Source organism: Carassius auratus, chromosome 41 (assembly GCF_003368295.1).
Source record: "Carassius auratus strain Wakin chromosome 41, ASM336829v1, whole genome shotgun sequence".
Taxonomy (NCBI): domain Eukaryota; kingdom Metazoa; phylum Chordata; class Actinopteri; order Cypriniformes; family Cyprinidae; genus Carassius; species Carassius auratus.
The window spans coordinates 1,615,210-1,634,469 of record NC_039283.1 but is presented as its reverse complement, the minus strand read 5'-3'; the positions used below and the strand labels follow the sequence as shown (position 1 = coordinate 1,634,469).

Below are 19,260 nucleotides of genomic sequence, written 5' to 3'. Positions count from 1 at the left end.
AAGTGATCGTCTTTTCTCAGCACTCTGTCCTCATGTGGTTAATGTATAACCTCATTAAATGACACCCTAAAAATACAACGTTAAAAGAATTTACCACTCATAAATAATTCAGGACTATTCCCAGCTGCTAGCTGTACATTTGTTCTTGAGTGATTGATGGCCATACATCACATCATGGTGAAAATGATGGCTTTCAAATTAGAACATCTTTGCTCTACACACAACAGTTGCACAGTCTGTAAGACCAATCGGTCCTATGAAAGTTCAGCCATATCAATGACACAATCACAAACCCACTGAAAAATGCAAATACATACATATGTATGTGTGTGTGTGTGTATATATATAAAAAAAATAGTAGAACAATTGTTTTGACCAATGCTACTACAGGGTTTCAAGTGTGTAGTTTATAAAATTAACTAATTTTACACCAGTTCTCTCACCAACATTATTAACTAATATTTACATTCATGAAACTTGAGTCATGTTCATTTCTAATGACTTGATCGGAAGGAAAAAAAAAAATTCAAAACCAAAAAACTGGTTGCAATGGTTTTTGGGGACTATAGTAATGTTTTTGCGAAAATCAAATAAAACAAAAATCCGTGATAAAAAACAGAGCAATTCAAATAGGGTCCTTGCACTGCAATGAAAGCAAACTCAAAGTTTAAATCATCGAATTGATAAGATTTAAAAGTGCAGAAAAAAAAACACTTAAGACTCATTTGCATGGTGACACTTTTGGTATATTTTCTTACCCAAACATAAAAAAAAAAAAATGTCACTGGAATGCACATTCGGACAAACCCATGTGTAGAAAATGTAAATGGAGCATATTTAAATCTCTGCTACTGTCAAATGAAACCAAAGTCTCTCAGTGCATTTTAACATTTCAATTTCAGTTCTCACAAATGTGTGCATTTGTCCTGAAAGATAACCACAAAAGTGGTTGACTGATATGGCTATATGAAACATAGGACAAACCAATGCACACATTAGTGTGGCTTCTGCAGGGCTGGATTGGTTATACTAATGTTTTAATCATACACACATTTACAAACGGGGCCCAAATATACAGTAACAACTAATGGTCAACAATCTCAGTGAAATCTGTAAACTGCTCATGACTACAACAACAAAAAAATTTTAATACAGGAAAATAAGAAAATAGACACAATCTAGTAATAAAAAGCAGCCCTGTCCATCACTTTTCAGCACAGAGAGGCATCAAACTCCAAAGGTTTTTAGCATCAGCTGCGTTTAGAAGCATTTCTAATGACTTTGGGTGATTTTCTTAGCTAAAAATGCACCTGACATACAGATGCTGTAGAAATGAACCGTATTAAATATCCATTCCAAATTTCAGTCCAAGACTCAGATATGACAAGATGGGCCAAGGAACTGATTTTTCATGAGTTTAAGGCAGGATTGCAATGAGAATGCATTTCTCTTGTCTCTAGCTACTCAAACTTGCTGCCTGGCGTCTGTCAGTAACTGACTTATGATCATATTATTACAGTTTAAGTTAGTCAAAGGTTTTCTTGCATATTAAATATTATCACCACATCTCCACATTAACTTATCTATATGCCAAATTTTGCACAATTTGTTAGAAATTTCACTAATAAATAATTGATTTCAATTTTAAAGAGACCCCCGCCCCCCTCACCCTACCCCAGAGATTCAGACGTATACAGTATGCATCTTACAAACACAACCACTCACAGAAACACAGCATCCAGTTCATAATTCACCCCAAAATCAAAAGAAAAGAAAATACAAAAACTGAGGTCTACGTTAAAGATCATAAACATTATTTGCATTGCGACATTATTTTTTGTGACAATTAGGCACCACCAGCCAAATTCTCTACGCTGAAAATATAAATATATGAAAGGAAAACAAAAACAAATATTTAAACGTTAAAAAAAAGGCATTGCTGTGATTGCTTGTAATATTTTTTTCCATTTTCTAAATAAAAAATTCAGTATAAAAAATACAATCATGATGTAAATATACTTACAGTTGTACTTTAAAAAATTATTAAAGTACATTTTCTTTGATATAGTATTTTTACATTACAAATTATATATATATATATATATATATATATATATATATATATATATATATATATACACACATATATATATATATACATACACATATATATATATATATATATATATATATATATATATATATATATATATATATATATATATATATATATATATATATATATATATATGTAATATATGTAATATAATATATATATAATTTGTAATGTAAAAAATACTGTCTTATGTATTTAAAAAGGACGGGCTGTTTAATTGTCATATAAAAGTTAATAAATATGAATTGACCTAAAATAGGTTTACTGTCTTTATACAAGATTGCAAAATAATTACTGTGCAGTTGATAAGATGTTCAGACTTTTCTGTAGGATCTTTAATCAAACCTCAGATAATTCTTTTGATTATGGGGTGCAACATAACTTGAACACTTCTGAAGATTCAAACACTCAAAGATAAGTTGCACACACAAAAAAAAAAAAAAAAAAAAAACACACCACACTCCTTTCAGCAGGAAATATCTATGCCTTTTTCTGCCCCATCAACCACCTCTTGTTCCTCCTCTCCCTCTGCAAACATATTATTGTGAACTCTCTCACCTTTAGCTGTCACACAGTTGAGAGTTTCTGGACTGGGCGGCCTGGCATTCTCACCGTGAGCTTGTTACCACTCACATACACGCAAACAGACATCTTAAGGCAGAGCAAGTGAGCCACCTCACACTATCAGCAGCTATTGAACTAGCCTGATGTAATTCTGTCCAGATTCATACATTTAATATTTTTCATGGTGTTCTACCAAACCTCCTATGACGCATCAGAGGCACCAAAAAATAAATCAGGTTTTGCATTTACATCCTGTTTAGATGTGGTAGAAAGTGGCCAATCCCTCCCTACCAAGTGTAGGGTGGTGCACAAGAAAAATCATTCTGGTCTGCAATGAACTTGCAGTGATGCAGGTTAAAGGGTGAATGCTTTTGTGCCGGCCACTCTGAAATTTCACCAAATCTGTGGGCTGGTATTTTAGTGTGTGTGTGTGTTCAGTCCAGCTTCTCCAGAACGGAGGGCACGTAGACTAGGCTGAGCTCATTACCAAAGTCACAGACTATGGCGGCATTGTCCAGAACCAGGAGCTGTCTGACGCTCTGACCTTCGCTGCTCTGGCCCAGGTACACCGTCTGCAGCAGGTCCCCATAGTTCAGGTCCCAAAATGACACACAACCTTGTCCTCCCGTCACCAGCAGGCTTTCAGATATCACCCCTAGACTGGCCCCACAGCCCACCTCCTGAAACGGACAGAAAGACAGATATTATTCCATAAATAACAAATCAAACTGCTGAAATCCTGCAGTCATAATTCTCATCATCACGCACCTGTTGTATAGAGTACAACTTTATGCCTGTGCTACGGTCCCAAATGCAAATGAGGTCATCCAACCCACTGCTAATGATACAGGAAGTTGTGCAAACCAATGAGGTGACATCACCACGGTGCCCGTACACGTGGCTCACTCGGCTGCCTGTGAGGACATCCCACACGCAGATTGCGCCGTCTTGGCCCCCACTGGCTAGAACCATGGTCTACAACATAACAAAAAAAACTGTGATGGGACAATCGGTCAACACTTTTTCCATTTGCAAAAAGTAAATATAATTATTTGTACAGAGGCAATCTCCATCCATTTATTCATCTAACTATCCCCCATCTATTCAACTAAACATCTACCTATCTTTAGATCTACCTTTCCATCTATCCATCCATCCATCCATCTAACCGTCAGTCTACCACGTGTTCAGTCAATTCACAAATATTGTAAATCAGAAACATGAATGGCAAAACTGCATGTGTATATGTGTGAGATCTAGTGATGTGATTCTGACCTGGTCTATGTATATGGCAGTTATACCACCTGAGTGGCCCTGCAGGGTGAAGAGGCAACAAGAATCTTCCAAACGATACACCTAAAAAAGAAAAATAACAAAAAAAGCACAAGTTAACAGTAGGCTTGCACAAAACCTGTGCTCACAGGAAACTCTGCAGATTTCCAGAATCTGAACTCACACAGATGCACACATCAACCTTATTATAAAGCATTACATTTTTGATATGTAATAATGCCCTCATATATGACCCTCACCCTGACTGTATGGTCCTGGCTGCCGGTGACCACTCTGCCAGCGGCAGCTTTGAGCACAGTGATGGGCTTCTGGTGGGCACACTGCACTGAGCGCGTCAGCTGACAGCTGATCACATCCTCGCTGCTGTAACAGGGGGAGGGGGGCAGACTGCCTCGGCCTGGAGGTCCTAACACACAAAATCAGGAAAAATGCTTTAAATACCACTTTATTTGGTCCTCCACTTTCTCCTGTGAGTAACTGTCAGTGTTAATCTTCTGGTTTTTAGGGTTTCCATGTTCTCTGATCCAATGAATTTCTGTGACTTTTCCTGTTGGCTTTGATTACTTGATCAGTATTTTTTTTATCATTTTATAAAAATCACACTCAGACAATACAGACCAAAATTCTAGCTGAAATTAATAAAAATATATAATCAGAATAAAAATTACCACTTTCCTGGTTTCATTTATTTGAATGACATTTCCAGGCCTGGTTTTGTAATTTTTTCAAGGTTTATAACTTTTTTCTTTTTTTTTTTGACATGACTCACCGCGATACTGCAACAACCCAAGAGGCTTGGTGACCTCCACTGTGAAGAAATCCAGTGAGCCATTTAAACGAGCAGCCACAATTCTGCAATTGAAAATATCTCCATTAGCAGGAAAACATAAGTCCGGTGATTGGGTGTGAAATGAGGGTGTGGCTTATATATGAGCTTGAGCTTCACATTGTTATGAAATGCACCTGTTATTGAGAAAAGCCAATGCAGTGATTCCAGATACTCCATCTTCATTACTGCACCGTAATGATCCCTCTACTGCATCCCACAGCTGAAGCGAGAAAATAAGGACATCATATCAATCACACTGATAAATCAATGTTATTCTTATAAAAGCCCTCTCTTTCTCTCACCTGCAGTTTGCCACTGCTGCGGCCCGTGGCAATGAGGTTACCCCTCAGCTCCATGGCCCACACCGAGCTGTCCCAGTCGCCATTATTCTGTGGGGGGAGCTCTGGGGGCAACACAGGCTGGTCCCCGAGGCTACGTCGCCTTTGTTGTGAAGCTGGAGGAGGAGAAGGCGGGAAGGCAAGTGCTGGCGAGGGCTCATGCTCCTGGTACGCTTTCTCTACCAATCCCCCGAAATCAAAGCCAGAGCTGCTTAAAGTCTGAGATGGGGGCGACGACCCAAAGTTGGTGTCGATGAGAGGGGTGAGGTCTGGCTGGTCCCCAAACAGGGCAGGGCGTGCAGGGGTGGTCCTCCTCCTTATTGGGAAGATATCTACATCTGGTCCTCCCACAGCTCCTCCTCCTGGTTCCCGAAAATCTGCCCCCAAGAGGCTCTCAGCGTCACAAGCACTTAAGTGATCCCAGCCATCACGGTGCTCCCAACAACCACTGCTGCTGCTGCTCCTGCGCAGACTAAAAGTGGATACACATATGTAAAAATACAATTTAACATGTACAACAGCATAAACATATATTTTTTGAATATTGCATTTATTAGGGACCATACAGTGGGTGCAGGTCAGTTTAACTGAGTTTATACATATCCTTACCCATTGTTGGGTATGACAGTAAGACAGTCTCCTGTTTGTGCGTCCCACACACGGATGTGTCCCGCCAGACAACAGCTGGCCAGCAGCATGCCATCACTGGCCAGACACTCAATGTCCTGAAAAGAGATGCCAAATGTAATTTGATACATCTCAGAGTGCATTTATGGAAACATGTCAGTGCATGTCAACTGGATTCTCACCATGCTGTGGCCTCTCAGCAGCAGAGGGGAAATTTCACTGATTGGTGGCGAGTAGCCGTACTCGTCGCAGGGCAGGTCCCCACGGCGGCGGCGCCCATGGGAAACCCCGTTCTGCCCGTAGTTCCGAGGGCAGAGCACACGATACAGACAGAAGAGTAAGAGAACTAACACCACACCAGCGAAAAGTCCAAGAGCTGCCACCCTGAACAAACACACATATAACAATAAATGTCAAACAAAATAATTAAAAAGCCATTATTCAAAACAAAGCCAGATGGGGGAGTGATTGAGAAACCTCACATTAAACACTCCTTTTTTAATCTGTGTGGTGAACTACTGTCACAGACACTAGACACTTCACCTTTAATGAATGGGTCAATCAATCAATTTAAAAGTTGGTATATGAGCATGAGCCCCAGCAAAACAAGTCTCTCTTGAAACTCCACTCCACCCACCTCCATGAATGGGAACTCAGAGGTAAGCATTACATGCAGAATTTTGAACAACATCTGAGCACGTGCACACACTCTTAATATGTCCTCACAGTGTAAATATACCACAGAAAAAAAAGAAAACAAGGCAGGGGGCCAAAGGAAGAATTAGGTAGAGCAAACTGACCTAGATACAACTGATGTGTATCTAACAACCATAATGTCCTCATAGATAAAAACTGGGTTTGTCTCTGCAGCCAGATATTTAGATCTCCAGTGTGTGCTAGTATGAGATCTGAATGAGCACTCGTAGTAAATCAATGACAGTTTTTCCATGTATAAATGAAGAAGGCAAGGGTTTGTTTCTTTAAAAGAATATTTTGACCATGAGGTTTAAATCCTTGACATTTGTTCACAGAAAGACCACAAAGGAAAGCGGTAATACATGTTCTGAGAAAAGTCATTGAGCAACTAATAGATTACTAATGAATGACTACTGCCTGATCTATAAATACAACACGGTGAACAAAAGAACAAAACAATTCCATTCTTATTCTAACCACCCTCTGAGGAACACCCAAACATCATAGGTGTTTTATGACAGTTTTCTATTTATTGTTACATGACAAGGCGGGTGGAATGTGTTTTTGTGGTGTCACTTACAATTCTTGCTGTAAGTTCAGTTACATCTAGTATTACACTATAAGAAAAGGGTATTAGTTTACATTTTCTTTAGGGGGCAATACATTTGACCACTGAAAATTGGAGGGCAATATAAATATAAAAAAAATCTAAACAATGCAATACCCTAATGTATAGCATGCTATAAATTTATGTCATGCTTCAATCCTAATAATAACCCTAATTCATAAAGAAATAAATCATTAAAAAAGTTGGGTTCAGTAGAATTACTACTTACAAGACAATAATACTTTTACTCACCGAGAACAAAAATTCTATTTCAAATAAATGCTGATCATTTTAAAATGTTATATTCATCCTATCATAGTTTCCACAAAAATATTAAGCAGCTCAAATGTTTCCAACACTGATAGCAAGAAATGTTATGTGAGGACCAAATCAGCATATCCGAATGATTTCTGAAGAATCATGTGACACTCAAGACTTGTGTGATGGCTTCAATATCACAACAATAAATTACATTTCAAAATATTAATATAAATTTAAAATAACGATTTAGTAATTTAATATATTTTTCAAAATTCATGTTTTTACTGTATTACTGGTGAAATAAATGCAGCTTTGATGAGCAGAAGAGACTTCTCATGAACATTAAAAGAAATCGAACAGACCCCGAACTTTTAAATGAAATCAAATAAATAAATAAAATTAAAATAAACAAAAACAATAGGAAAGCAGCAATGTATATTTGTTGTTTCATTTCTTAAAACATCTGGTGCATTGTTGCCCAAGCTATGGTTAATTTGTTATAATAATTCAAACTGAATTAGTGACTGCAGAAGTGACATTTCTAAAAGCAGGTAGAACACCCAGACAGCTGAAGTGTGACACTGACTTGTAGAGTGTGAGGTCTGTCTGCAGATCGGAGGTCTTGATGCTGGGAGGAGGAGCGTGGCGTGTGTCCTGGGGATGGCGTGTGTCTATGGCCTCTTGTGGGCTTAGATGGAGCGTGACGGGGATGACTGGAAGAATGCTGATGTACCTGAGGGCAACAGACAGGGGCATAAGTGTGTTACACAAAAGATAAAATAAGATGTTAAGAAAGGGCCAAAATCATATCATCTATCAAGAAATGAGAGAGTAGCCCACCTCTTTGCAAGAGTGATATTGTAATAGCTAAAGAGTGAGGGCCAGTGGCGGAAAGAAAGCCGCCTCCATAGCTCCTCATCCTCAGGGCCCCAAGTGATCTGGGGGCTGGACACAGGGGCAACTTCTGGGCGGGCTGCTCGGTGACCCCGGGATTGGTTTTCGGGTAGAGGAGTGGGTTCAGGGGCAGGAAGCACGCTCAGTGTGCTGGTTGGGTCTCCACCAGGAAACACTGGAGCAACGCCCAGGTGAGGAGGAAGCCCCGCCTCCCCAAGAGGGCTCTGCTCTGACACCTGGGCAGCAATGAAAGTCCTCAGACCAGCAGGGTCCGTGTAGACCAAGATCCCAATCCAGATCACAGTGCCAACCTATTAAATACAGGGACAACACATTCAAATAAAATTAAACAATATTGTATGCTTTCTTTATTTTTTTTTATGCAAATAATTTAAAATGTTCAAAAGTTTGGGTTCAGTAAGATTTGTAATGTTTTTAAAATAAGTATCTATGCTTACAAAGCCTACATTTATCTTATAAAAAAAACAACATCTATTTACATATTACAAATTAAAATAACTTTATTAAATTTATAACTATTTTAATATTTAAAATCTTCTTTTTTTTTTCCTGTGATGCAAGCTGAATTTTCAGCAGCCATTACTCCAACCTTATTATTGATAATTATTGATAATAATGTTTCTTTTTATTATCAATTTTGAAAACAGTTGTACTGCTTACTATTTTTCAGGATTCTTAGATGGATAGCAAGTTCAAAAGAACATAATTTATTTGAAATAGAAATCTTTCGTAACAATATAAATGTCTCTATGGTACTGTTACTTTTGATCGATTTAATATTTATTTGATGAATAAAAGTACTCTAAATAAATGTTTTATTCTTAATATTACATTGGCACTGGCTTTCAGCTCAAAATGTTGCAATGAACCTTTGAAGGGTGTAATTTTTACCATGATGATTCTCTGGGCCAGGCGTGTGCGGGCTAGGAAGTACACCACCCTGAGCCTCTTGGGCAAGCGGAGGTTTCGGAACGCAGGAGCCTGAAGGGTGATGGTGTGGGGAGAAGGGCGGGGTGGCGGAGGGGTCTCTCGTGGACGTAAAGGGCCTGGTTTAGGTGGAGGCATCCCCGCTTCAGCTGGGAGACGCCTGTTCAGATCAGCCAACTGTTTACATAGAGAAGTGAGAATTGAGAAAGGTGAGAAAAAAAAAGAACATTCCAGATACTCAAATGAAGCAATGAATGATTTGTGCATTTCATGTGGTACTGTAAAATAAATTTTTAGAATGTTCTCTATGTGGGTGGTTCTCACCTCCATGCGGCGGATGTCAATAGACAGCACAGTGGTGAAGAAAAACATCTGCAGGAAGAAGTCGGACACCAGACCCACCACAGCAAACAGACAAAACTCCTACACACAGAAGAAAAAAAATAAGAGGGAAATGCACAACTACCACCAAAAGCAGATCATATATCAGAGTTATTTACAAGAGTTTCACCTGAATTGCTGGTACAAAAGTGAAGTATCCAATGAGAATTATGCACAGTTCAGTGGCCATATTCTTCATGATGGACCAGCTCTCATTGCTTAGACCTTAAGACAGAACAAGTGGTGATTTAATTTGGTCTAATATTCACATCCCATACTTGGAAAAAAAAATAGTAATCAAACAGCACAAGAAGTTGCTAAGGACTTATATATAAACGTTACCTACAATAAATAAAATGTTTAAAGCAGTATTTTTCAAAACATATGTAGCAATTTTGACATTCTATATTTTTATACATAGTTTTTAAACCTAATTTGCATATAGTTTAGTGGCAAAAATTTAATTAATACATATAACCTTTTTAAGTGTCACTACACAACAGTAAGACTGAGTGCTTAGTAGTGAATGAACTGTACTAAAAAAGGACAAGAAAATTCAGTGCACATATTTTAACAGTGCAGATGAATGCATCATCTCTGACCTTGAGCAATACGCAGCTTGACTTCAAGGTCGACAGGTGTTGACACAACAGACTTGGTGAGGACAAGGACATTTTCCAAACCAATTACCACCACAAGGTAAGGGAAGATTTCCCTGCAGAACAGCAGCGGACAAAACAAATCACCCTCTGAAAATCAACCAAATCTAACCAGAAAGAAAATTGTTTAAATAATCTCTGATGTGAAAATAATATGAATGTGAGGAACGTGAGGAGCTAGCTCATTATTGATAACAATATCAGAAAAAAGACAAATTCTGTCAGACTTGACTTTCTGCATCCTTGTTGTATTTTGGATCAACATGGAGTACACATGTGGACTAGATAGTGTGTATGTATTGACTGCAGCCTGTCCTAGTAAACCAGGTCAAATTTGTTTGGACAGCTTGAGCTCACACCACTGTGACTGTAAGTCCACACATGCAGCTTTATAGGCTGGAGGACGACTATCCCTGCCCACTCAAACACTTCCTGGCAATATAATTCCCCTAAACGGCTATCATTATTATTGACGTCTGGTTATACATCAACCTGCTCAGAGATCAAACAGTGACATTTTAATTCCCGAGGGATTAAGTCTATAGCAGCCCTGTGATACTGATGCACCGAATCATTCTAGTGGTATGAATGAAGGCGTGTTTTGGCTGAGCTCCTACCCTCCGTTCAGCGTGGGTGTCAGGCCAAACAAAGTGCAGAGTCCCACAGACATAAGCAGAGAGCTGAGAACCGTCACCACAGCAGCCAGAGCCAAGCCCCATTTGGATTTCACCATGTCGATCTTTCCTATGAAGTGAGAGGCAGGGATTACCAGAATTATTTTAGTCAAGAGCATTTTCAACGTCACTGAGCTCTTGAACATCCATTCAAAATGCTGCTGGAAAGAAGGCATGTGAATTCTTGATGCTGAACGTGCTGTTCTGAGGATAATCACCAGACCAGACTGAAACAACCTTTGGCAAAAGCTCAGTCAGAAACCAAACAGCTATGTTAATCTAAAAGCTTTCTGCTGCCAATTTACTGCTTTTCCCAGAGGCTCCTGGAAAAAAAATCTATGGAATGATTAATAGAGAAAGAACAATAAAGAGCAACAGAAAACACTATGAATATTCCCATTTCTGGCAAGCACTATATCTACAGTCATTTTGACTCTGCCATTCCCGTGAATATAATAAGAGTAATGGACACAAATCAAAGGCTCAATAATATTACACTAGCATAATTCACTACAGAATTTACAGCAATTTTCAATATATCACACAAAACCAAATGTTTTTGAGGCATAAACAGATGTGCATATAAATCATCCAACATCAGAATATAAGCACTGTTGATAGTTCTTTGTTGATCTGTGCAAATATATTCACCATGAAGGTTATAGAAACTAAATGCACATCAGATACTCCCTGAGAATAGGTCGCCCTTTAAATAAAATAGTTATGGAAACATCTACAAACATGTTAAGAGAACATCACCTATTGTTTCAAATCAGAGACATAGTATGACACTCTGTTCTAACTCCAGGGTCAAGAATGTACAGGTGCAACACATATTCCGAAACCAGGAAAAAAAAATGCAAAAAGTTTGGTGATTGGAAATATTTCTTAATTTTGTATTTTTTTTTCAAGATGTCTCATGTTTACCATACATGCATGTGTTTGATCAAAAATACAGTAATATCGTGAAAATTTTTACACTTTATAAAAAATAAAATAAAGTAAAAAAAAAAAAGCTAAATTCTGAGCAGCATTTAAAAAATACATTATAAAATTATTTTGAGAAATATATTAATAAAGGAACCGTTAATTTTAAAATCGCAAAAAAAAATATTTTAAAATGTAATTTATGCCTAGGATAGCAACGTGTGACATGATTCTTCAGAAATCATAAAGAACATCATTCAAATATGCTGATCTGGTGTTGAAAAACATTTCTTATTGTAATTAATGTTGAAACTGTTGTGCTGATTTATATTTTTCTGGAATTCAAGATAACATTTTTTTCCAGTATTTTTTTATGAAAGTCGATTTGAAATAGAAATCATTTTTAACATTATAAATGTCTTTACTGTCATTCTAATGATCAATTTAAAGCATCCTTGCTAAATAAGATGATTAATTCCTTAAAAAAAAATAAAAAAATAAATGACACAGAAAATGTGTAGAGGTGACACTTACGGGTGGAGAAGTAGATGTAAGCAAAAAGGATGATGTAGGTGGTGACCAGAGGGATGAGCTCAGCGATGCCAATCTCCTCTTTGAAATGGACATGCACCATGTGGTCTTCCCGCAGACTGCAGTTCACTGAAGGATGAAGCTGTTTCAGACGTGCTCGGAGACTGGCTACAAACCTGTCAAAAATCACAAACACACACAGGAGATGTTTAACATTTTTGAAAAACTATGATTAGTTCGCTACAAACAATATTAAAACCAAAACTAGATTTTGAAAATATAACGCCAGTCTTAGAAACCACAGTTAATTCCAAATATTGCAAAGGCTGACCTTGCATCATAGGAGCTTAGTGCAATTGTGATGGTGTACGTCACCAATCTCTTCTTGCTGTACATGCTTACACCCGTCTGCTTCCCCGGGACACCAAAGAGTAAATCTAAAAATCACACAGAGTAAAAATGGGGTGAGTGAGTGCACAGGATACTAAACAAAGCGTGGGTAACTTTAATTTGAGCAGAGATTAAATTTTATTTGTGCAGATTCCTGCCTTTCAGAGTGGCTGAAGTATGAAGGCCTTTGGGTTCATGTTGGTGGACTGTCTTCAGGAGGTCTGGATCTGCATCAAACAGGTCACGCCGATTCTGCCAATAGTTGCCAGGGGATACCAGCAGGCAGCCGTGCTCTGGAAGGACCGCCTGCATGCGCCGCAACCCTGGCAACAGGTCCGTCACCTGCAAGCACAGCGCCTCCAAACTTCTAAGAAGAGAAGCATAATGAAAAACGGAAAGAATGAGGTTAAGAAATGTGTGGTAACAAGCGCAAACATAAATCGTTTGAAATCAAATCAACAGAAGCTTATAATTCAGGGTGGGAATATTAGACCTGTCTGTGTAAACATGGTTTCTGATCTCCTCCAGAACACTGAAAACACGCCCAAGGGGAGAGCGGAACACGTCCACAGGAACCAGACTGTTGTCCCATGGTGAGACCGCTGCCTTGACCAAGACCTGCTGGATGTAGGCCACCGGAGGACCCCGATACTGCAGGAAAAGCAGCATTTTTAGATTAATAGTATCAGGTCTTCAAAAGAAACTTGACTTTTACATTCTCAGTGGTGCTTGACCAAGCTAATTCCATGATGCTGAAGTGTGGCAGGTGGTTGTTTGCTGGCCACAAGTGTAGATGTCACTTTTACATTGCAAGGCAATGGGATTTTCTATTAATGGTCTTTGTCCACCAGGTGAAATTGTCTTCTTAGGTCAGATAGATAAGAAAAGTAACAATACACAAAATGATTCAATGCCATATTAATGTCTGTAACAGTGTAGCACACACCGCACACCGAGCATTTGCAAGGTTTACAATCTCTAACCAATGCCTGCCTTGGCAACACGCCAATAATTCCACAGAAAGGCTACATTCCTCAAAATTGTTATATTGTAAACAACCATTCAAACGTTTGTGGTCGGTAAGATTTTTTTAATGTTTACCAAGGCTGCATTTATTTAAATAATAACAATATAGCTGCAGTGATTCTTCAGGACCATTCTGATTTGGTGCTTAAGTTATATTTACTATTATTATTAATGTTGAAAACAAATGTGCTGCTTAATATTTTTGTGGAAACAGGATTCTTTGGATTTTCTATGCATAATAATGCTTATTTCTAAAATGCACAGAACTTAAATTTGTATATTGTTGTATATAAACCGAAAGCATTTAATTTTACCCAATCAGGGCGCTCAGACAGGTCGCCCTGGGACTCATGGGATGGGGTGGAGTAGTCTCGTACTCCAGTGGTGAACTCGACAGGCCCTGTTCCTGGCAGAGGCAGCTTCAGCAGAGGATAACTGTTAAAGAAAGGGTAAAGCATGGAACAACAAAGCAATCTATTTTTCAAATTCCTCACAGACACGGTACCTCATGATGAAGAGCCCATACAAGATCCATAAAACAAATCATATTTGAATGAAAAGGGCGATAAGTATGCAAAGTGTTGTTTTTGCATGTTTACTGACAGTTTTATAGCATTCAATCAGTCAGTCACAGGTGCTGCACCAGGAGGGAGCACAGATCAGTATGATTAACTTGTCATCTCTGATATCCTCAGGCAAGCTCTAAGAAAGCCAACGATAGAAAGTGGAAAATTCTTGTTTTTACTAAGAAAAATGATTGCTCAAGACCCACAATACTGCCTGCAGGCTGCAATACAAACAAGGAAGGACTGGTAAACTCTCCAGATGGATGATCATTCTGTGTGCTTAATTTGCGTTCAATTCAGTTCAACTAAGTTCTTTTATTATCTGTCTCGAGGCGGAGTCAAGCTATTCTGTGTAACTGCCCAGTACCTTCTCGTCTCTAGCTGAGAAAGAACTCAGACATCTGTGTGGCAAAGCCTACTTCTGTTCCTCCAGGCAGCTGTAGACAATGGGCTGTTCTTTGAGAGAAATGTTCACTCACTCACTCACTCACTCACTCTTTTCCACATGGATTTTGCCCCTTTTTTGAATTATCAGACATTTAATTCACATTTTGCTGACTGACGCTAAAAGAAAAGGCATGAGAAAAGCGTTCAGTGCTCCACTTTTGTGCTTGTGCTACACACAGTCCTCCTGGCACAATCTTGCTTTCGAATCAAACTGTGCAAAACAACTGACCACAAGCCAGTTTCCTTCCTATTTAGCCCTCTCTCAGCCGAAAACACCCCACTCACAGATTTGTTCGGATAAGCTACTTTTCCCAACTCACAGGAGTACATAAAGTACTTCAACCTTGAGAGAGTTTGTGTGCCTGATTAGTTTAAATCTCGCTCCTATTCTATTACTTCCTGTTTGAATCAAATATCATGACTGCAGACTCACCAGCAGGCCAGGATGCTGGCAGATGTGAAGAGAATGATGGGAACTGGGTAGGAGGCGCATAGCAGGCCGTGCCGGTAGAAGGCGGCCGAGATGTTCTGCCGAAGCCGCTCTCTCACCGTCATCCTGGGGGGAGGGGTCAGCTGATGGCCATCGAGTCTGCGTGTGCGGCCAGGGCGAGTGCACCGGCGGGCATCCAGGGATCTGCGCAAACAAGCATATACACAACTACTCTTGGATCTCATTCATTGTGATGTGAAGGATATGGTTTTTTTTTTTCCACTTACTGATAAAACCCAAAAAAAATCCTGAAAAATTTGTATCACTGCTTCTACAAAAATATTACTAATAAAGAAATATACAAATGGAACTAAATTAGCATATTAAAATGATTGCTGAAGACATTGCTTAAGGCTGAAGTAATGGCTGCTGAACATTAAATTTCCAAGCAATCGCAGGAATAAATTAAATTTGAAAAAATATTAAAATAGAAAAATATTATTGCTATGTAAAATAATAGTTCACAAAAATTATGTTTCTATAGTACATTTAGTCAAATAAATGCAGCCTTGGTGAACATAAGAGACTTCTTTTAAAATTCTTATTAACTCCAAAACATTTTAATGGTAGTGTATTCATTAAAACCCCACCTAGATGAACAAAATGCTAAAAAAAAATAAAAAAAAATAATAAAAAAAAATAAAAGAGTCTTGCTCATGGTTAGTTTATGATACCCAATGCAATAAATAATGTTAATGATTTTAACCTTACTGTAATGCGTTACCAACCAACCAGTGCCACTCTCCTTTCAAACCAACAATGCAAGCTACTAATGGCAGATATTTCAAGAGATGCGCTGAGAGGAATTTTAGAAATTTCCCCAAAAGGATCCAACTGAACCTTCAAATGAAACTTTGAATGCCTTAAATGAATAGTTTACCTAAAAATGAAAAATCAGTCATGCACTCCCCCTCATACCATTCATAAATCTTTCTTTGGTAGAACACAAAAGGAGAAACCTTCAAGTTTGTGCTGGTCATCCTTTTAATGCAATTTTAATTAATCCAATAAATAAATTTTTTAAATGATCAATTTCATAGTACCTTAGGATTGTTGTATATACAATACTGCATCAATACACACAATAAAAGCAGTGACAATAAGAACTGAATTAAAAATTAAATTAGAATTGTCAGTAAATGCATAAAAATTACAACAATAATTTAATGCAGCTAAAAGCTAATGCAGATTTTAAGGTCAACAATTGAATAACGACAAACTTTTATAAGACTTCTAGAACAGTAGTCATAAGAAACACATATATGATAATTTCATTATTTATTTGCATCCATCCTGAAGCTTGAAACCCCAATTTTTACATTAATTACAACAGCTCTAACAACACAGACCTGTTTGTTTGCCATTAAAATGAGAGTCATGCACATTTTAAGAAACATGAGAGTGAATAAATTAATAATGAAAGAATTTGAGGTCAATTATTCCTATTTATCTGAACTTTTATCTGAAGAGTTCCTTTCCTATTCCAGCATAGAGGGTTAAGACTAAGTTTGACAAAGTCTCTCTCTTTCTCATGACTTCTCTCCGTCGATTGCTGAATCTGGAAGATTTTCAAAAGAACAGAGTCCAGAGACACCAGTCTGAAAATCCTGGCAAACCCAAAAGGCAATGACCATAAACTTTTGAGAATGTGCAGGCGCAGGCTGATAAACACGTGCAGCTGACAGACAGACAGACAGACAGACAGACAGATCGGTTTGTGCCAAGCAACCCTGCTTGACAATTTGGTGACACAAGAACCTGGTAACTATCATGCATGCTGGGATACAACTTCAGAGTGAAAAACAAAGTTGCTGCTTTGGACAGAACCAACACAAAGTTGCTGCTTTGTACAGAACCATTAAAACAATGACAAACACCTGAATATAAACAGTGCATGTCATATTTTCACCAAGCAATGCTTTTATTCACATAGGGCACTGAAAATACACCAGTTTTACATCGGTTTCCAAAATGAAGGTAAATAAAAAACACAAATCTGACATTAAATGAAAGCATCAAGACCACCTCATGTATTAATAAATTATCTGACTTTAAATCTACTAAACAGTCAGGGATATCAGCCTGCTCATAATAACTTCCCACCCCCCAAAATACCTTTCAAAATCAGTAATGGAGTAAATTATTCAACATTTGTAAATAATTAACTAACACAACAAAACATGCATATAAGCCAGAAATGTTTACAGTTTATTAAACAGACTTATAAACAATAGTACCAAGGTACAGTGATGATTGAGACGGTCACACCATTAAAAAAATGTATACTTATGTTACTCATAGTAGCGTGGTACTTTTACGGTATCGATCAAACTGACGTTAAGCAATATACTGTAATAATACAAGGCGCGGTGCTCAGTCTGATGCAATTCCACGTTTCTTCTGCTGTCAGTCAAATAAACGTATAAAGCTTATGGTCACTGAACTACATATGAATACAGTTGTTTTGCATTAACTCAGTTGTCTGCACTGTCCTGCATTGCATGCCTTTTATAATCCATGAGATATTATTATCTTTGTGTAGTGCAAGGAGATGAAACTGATGCACGTTTCCATGACATTAACTTTAGCCGAGCGGCTAACGTTTTAGCATTAGCAATAGTTCGTGGATAAAGCACCTGCCAGTTTTATTTGGATTAACTTGACATGTGTAGACAATAAATAGAACACATCAGACATTTAATGCGCATTTAAACACCTCAATGTGCCGGTGTTTCGCCGATTTGTGCTACTCGCTCAGATTGTGCCAACTTACCTTCCGTTAAAAAGATAAGTTATGTTAGTTAGCTTGCTAAAATGCTACATATCAGTTTATGCTACCAGCATCTTTTTCATGTGGTTTAAGGCTTTTTTTAATGTCCATAACTACCCCTACTCTAAACCTACCCGTCCACACCTACTCTTACCCCTAAAACAATGCAAATATATTTTCGGTAGCACAATCTGATAGGTAGTTTAACGTTAGCATGTTCGTCAGTACAGCGTCAAGCTATAAATTATACATATATCTAAGAAGCGTTTTGACTGCATGTTACTGGACCTTTTAACAGAAATAAATAGTACTAACGGCCTGCCATGCTTCTAAAATGAACTAACGCTGATTCAGCAATCCATATGAACACAAACCAAGATAAAAGCACTCAAACCATCGCTTACCCTAAAGACAGATTCTGCCTTTCCTCTTTGGGGGTTTGTTTTAACGGTGAATCGGCTCCTGTTGAGTTCCAGCAGTCTGGTGGATGTAAGTCCCTACTGTTGTTCTAGCTGTATCGTTTCAGCTAGTGTAAGCCACTCTCCAACATGAGTCATGACCCCTCAACTTCAACCTTCAGCGGCAACCTACGACCTCTATGGGCCATGACAGGAAATGTTAAAGCCCTAAAACGTATAGTACTGCGAACTCTACTGGCCACAACGAGAAACTAAGTCGAGTGTGGCGTGAAGACAATAATTTCTTCTTAAATGTAATTATAATAATTTCTTCTTGAATTTATCTAGTTTGTTAAATTATTGTGATTTATTTGTATTATATTAACTCCATGTATTGTAATGTAAGGAAAATTCTCAGTTTTCATTATTTGCTGGCAGGTGAATTTAAACACGGTAGTCCTTTAGAAGCACTGGGGTGTTAGCCATTAGTTGATTGTTTAAATTTAATTTATTTTAGAGAGAAGATAGTACGCTTTGTATAACTTTTAATTCGATATTTCTTGCGCTGTGTTACAGCAGTCCCTGGTGGTCTAGTGGTTAGGATTCGGCGCTCTCACCGCCGCGGCCCGGGTTCGATTCCCGGTCAGGGAACGATTTCTTTTTATATATTTTTTTGTTTTGTGACAGGATAGTTTAATAAACGTAGAAACTTCAAATCTGCTTGATACCTACAGCAGGAAAATGCGTTGTATAGCTAGGAGGGCGAGATCCACTAGGGGGCCTCCGCAAACACCTTATGGAGCATAAGGTGACTTAAAATTATTCTAA

The 19,260-nt window shown here is 38.2% G+C and overlaps 2 protein-coding genes and 1 non-coding gene across 3 annotated transcripts in view; 1 reads left to right on the top strand and 2 right to left on the bottom strand.

Annotated features, from left to right (window-relative positions):
* The window catches only part of LOC113059477 (collagen alpha-6(VI) chain-like), a 1,020,620-nt gene that overhangs the window by 895,957 nt on the left and 105,403 nt on the right, over positions 1-19,260 (bottom strand).
* LOC113059513 (sterol regulatory element-binding protein cleavage-activating protein-like) lies at positions 2,270-18,624 on the bottom strand. Its single transcript, XM_026228035.1, has 23 exons — positions 18,439-18,624; positions 15,208-15,408; positions 14,076-14,196; positions 13,229-13,386; positions 12,894-13,102; positions 12,677-12,782; positions 12,349-12,521; positions 10,831-10,957; positions 10,157-10,269; positions 9,685-9,779; positions 9,498-9,596; positions 9,138-9,350; positions 8,172-8,536; positions 7,918-8,064; positions 5,950-6,151; positions 5,750-5,865; positions 5,105-5,612; positions 4,937-5,022; positions 4,743-4,825; positions 4,213-4,379; positions 3,956-4,036; positions 3,449-3,655; positions 2,270-3,360 (listed from the first exon to the last, which is right to left on the bottom strand). Exons 2-23 carry the CDS (start codon positions 15,327-15,329, stop codon positions 3,115-3,117), a joined length of 3,744 nt encoding a protein of 1,247 aa, XP_026083820.1. The 5' UTR covers positions 15,330-15,408; positions 18,439-18,624; the 3' UTR covers positions 2,270-3,114.
* trnae-cuc (transfer RNA glutamic acid (anticodon CUC)) lies at positions 19,012-19,083 on the top strand. Its single transcript has one exon. It is a non-coding gene; the product is annotated as a tRNA-Glu (tRNA).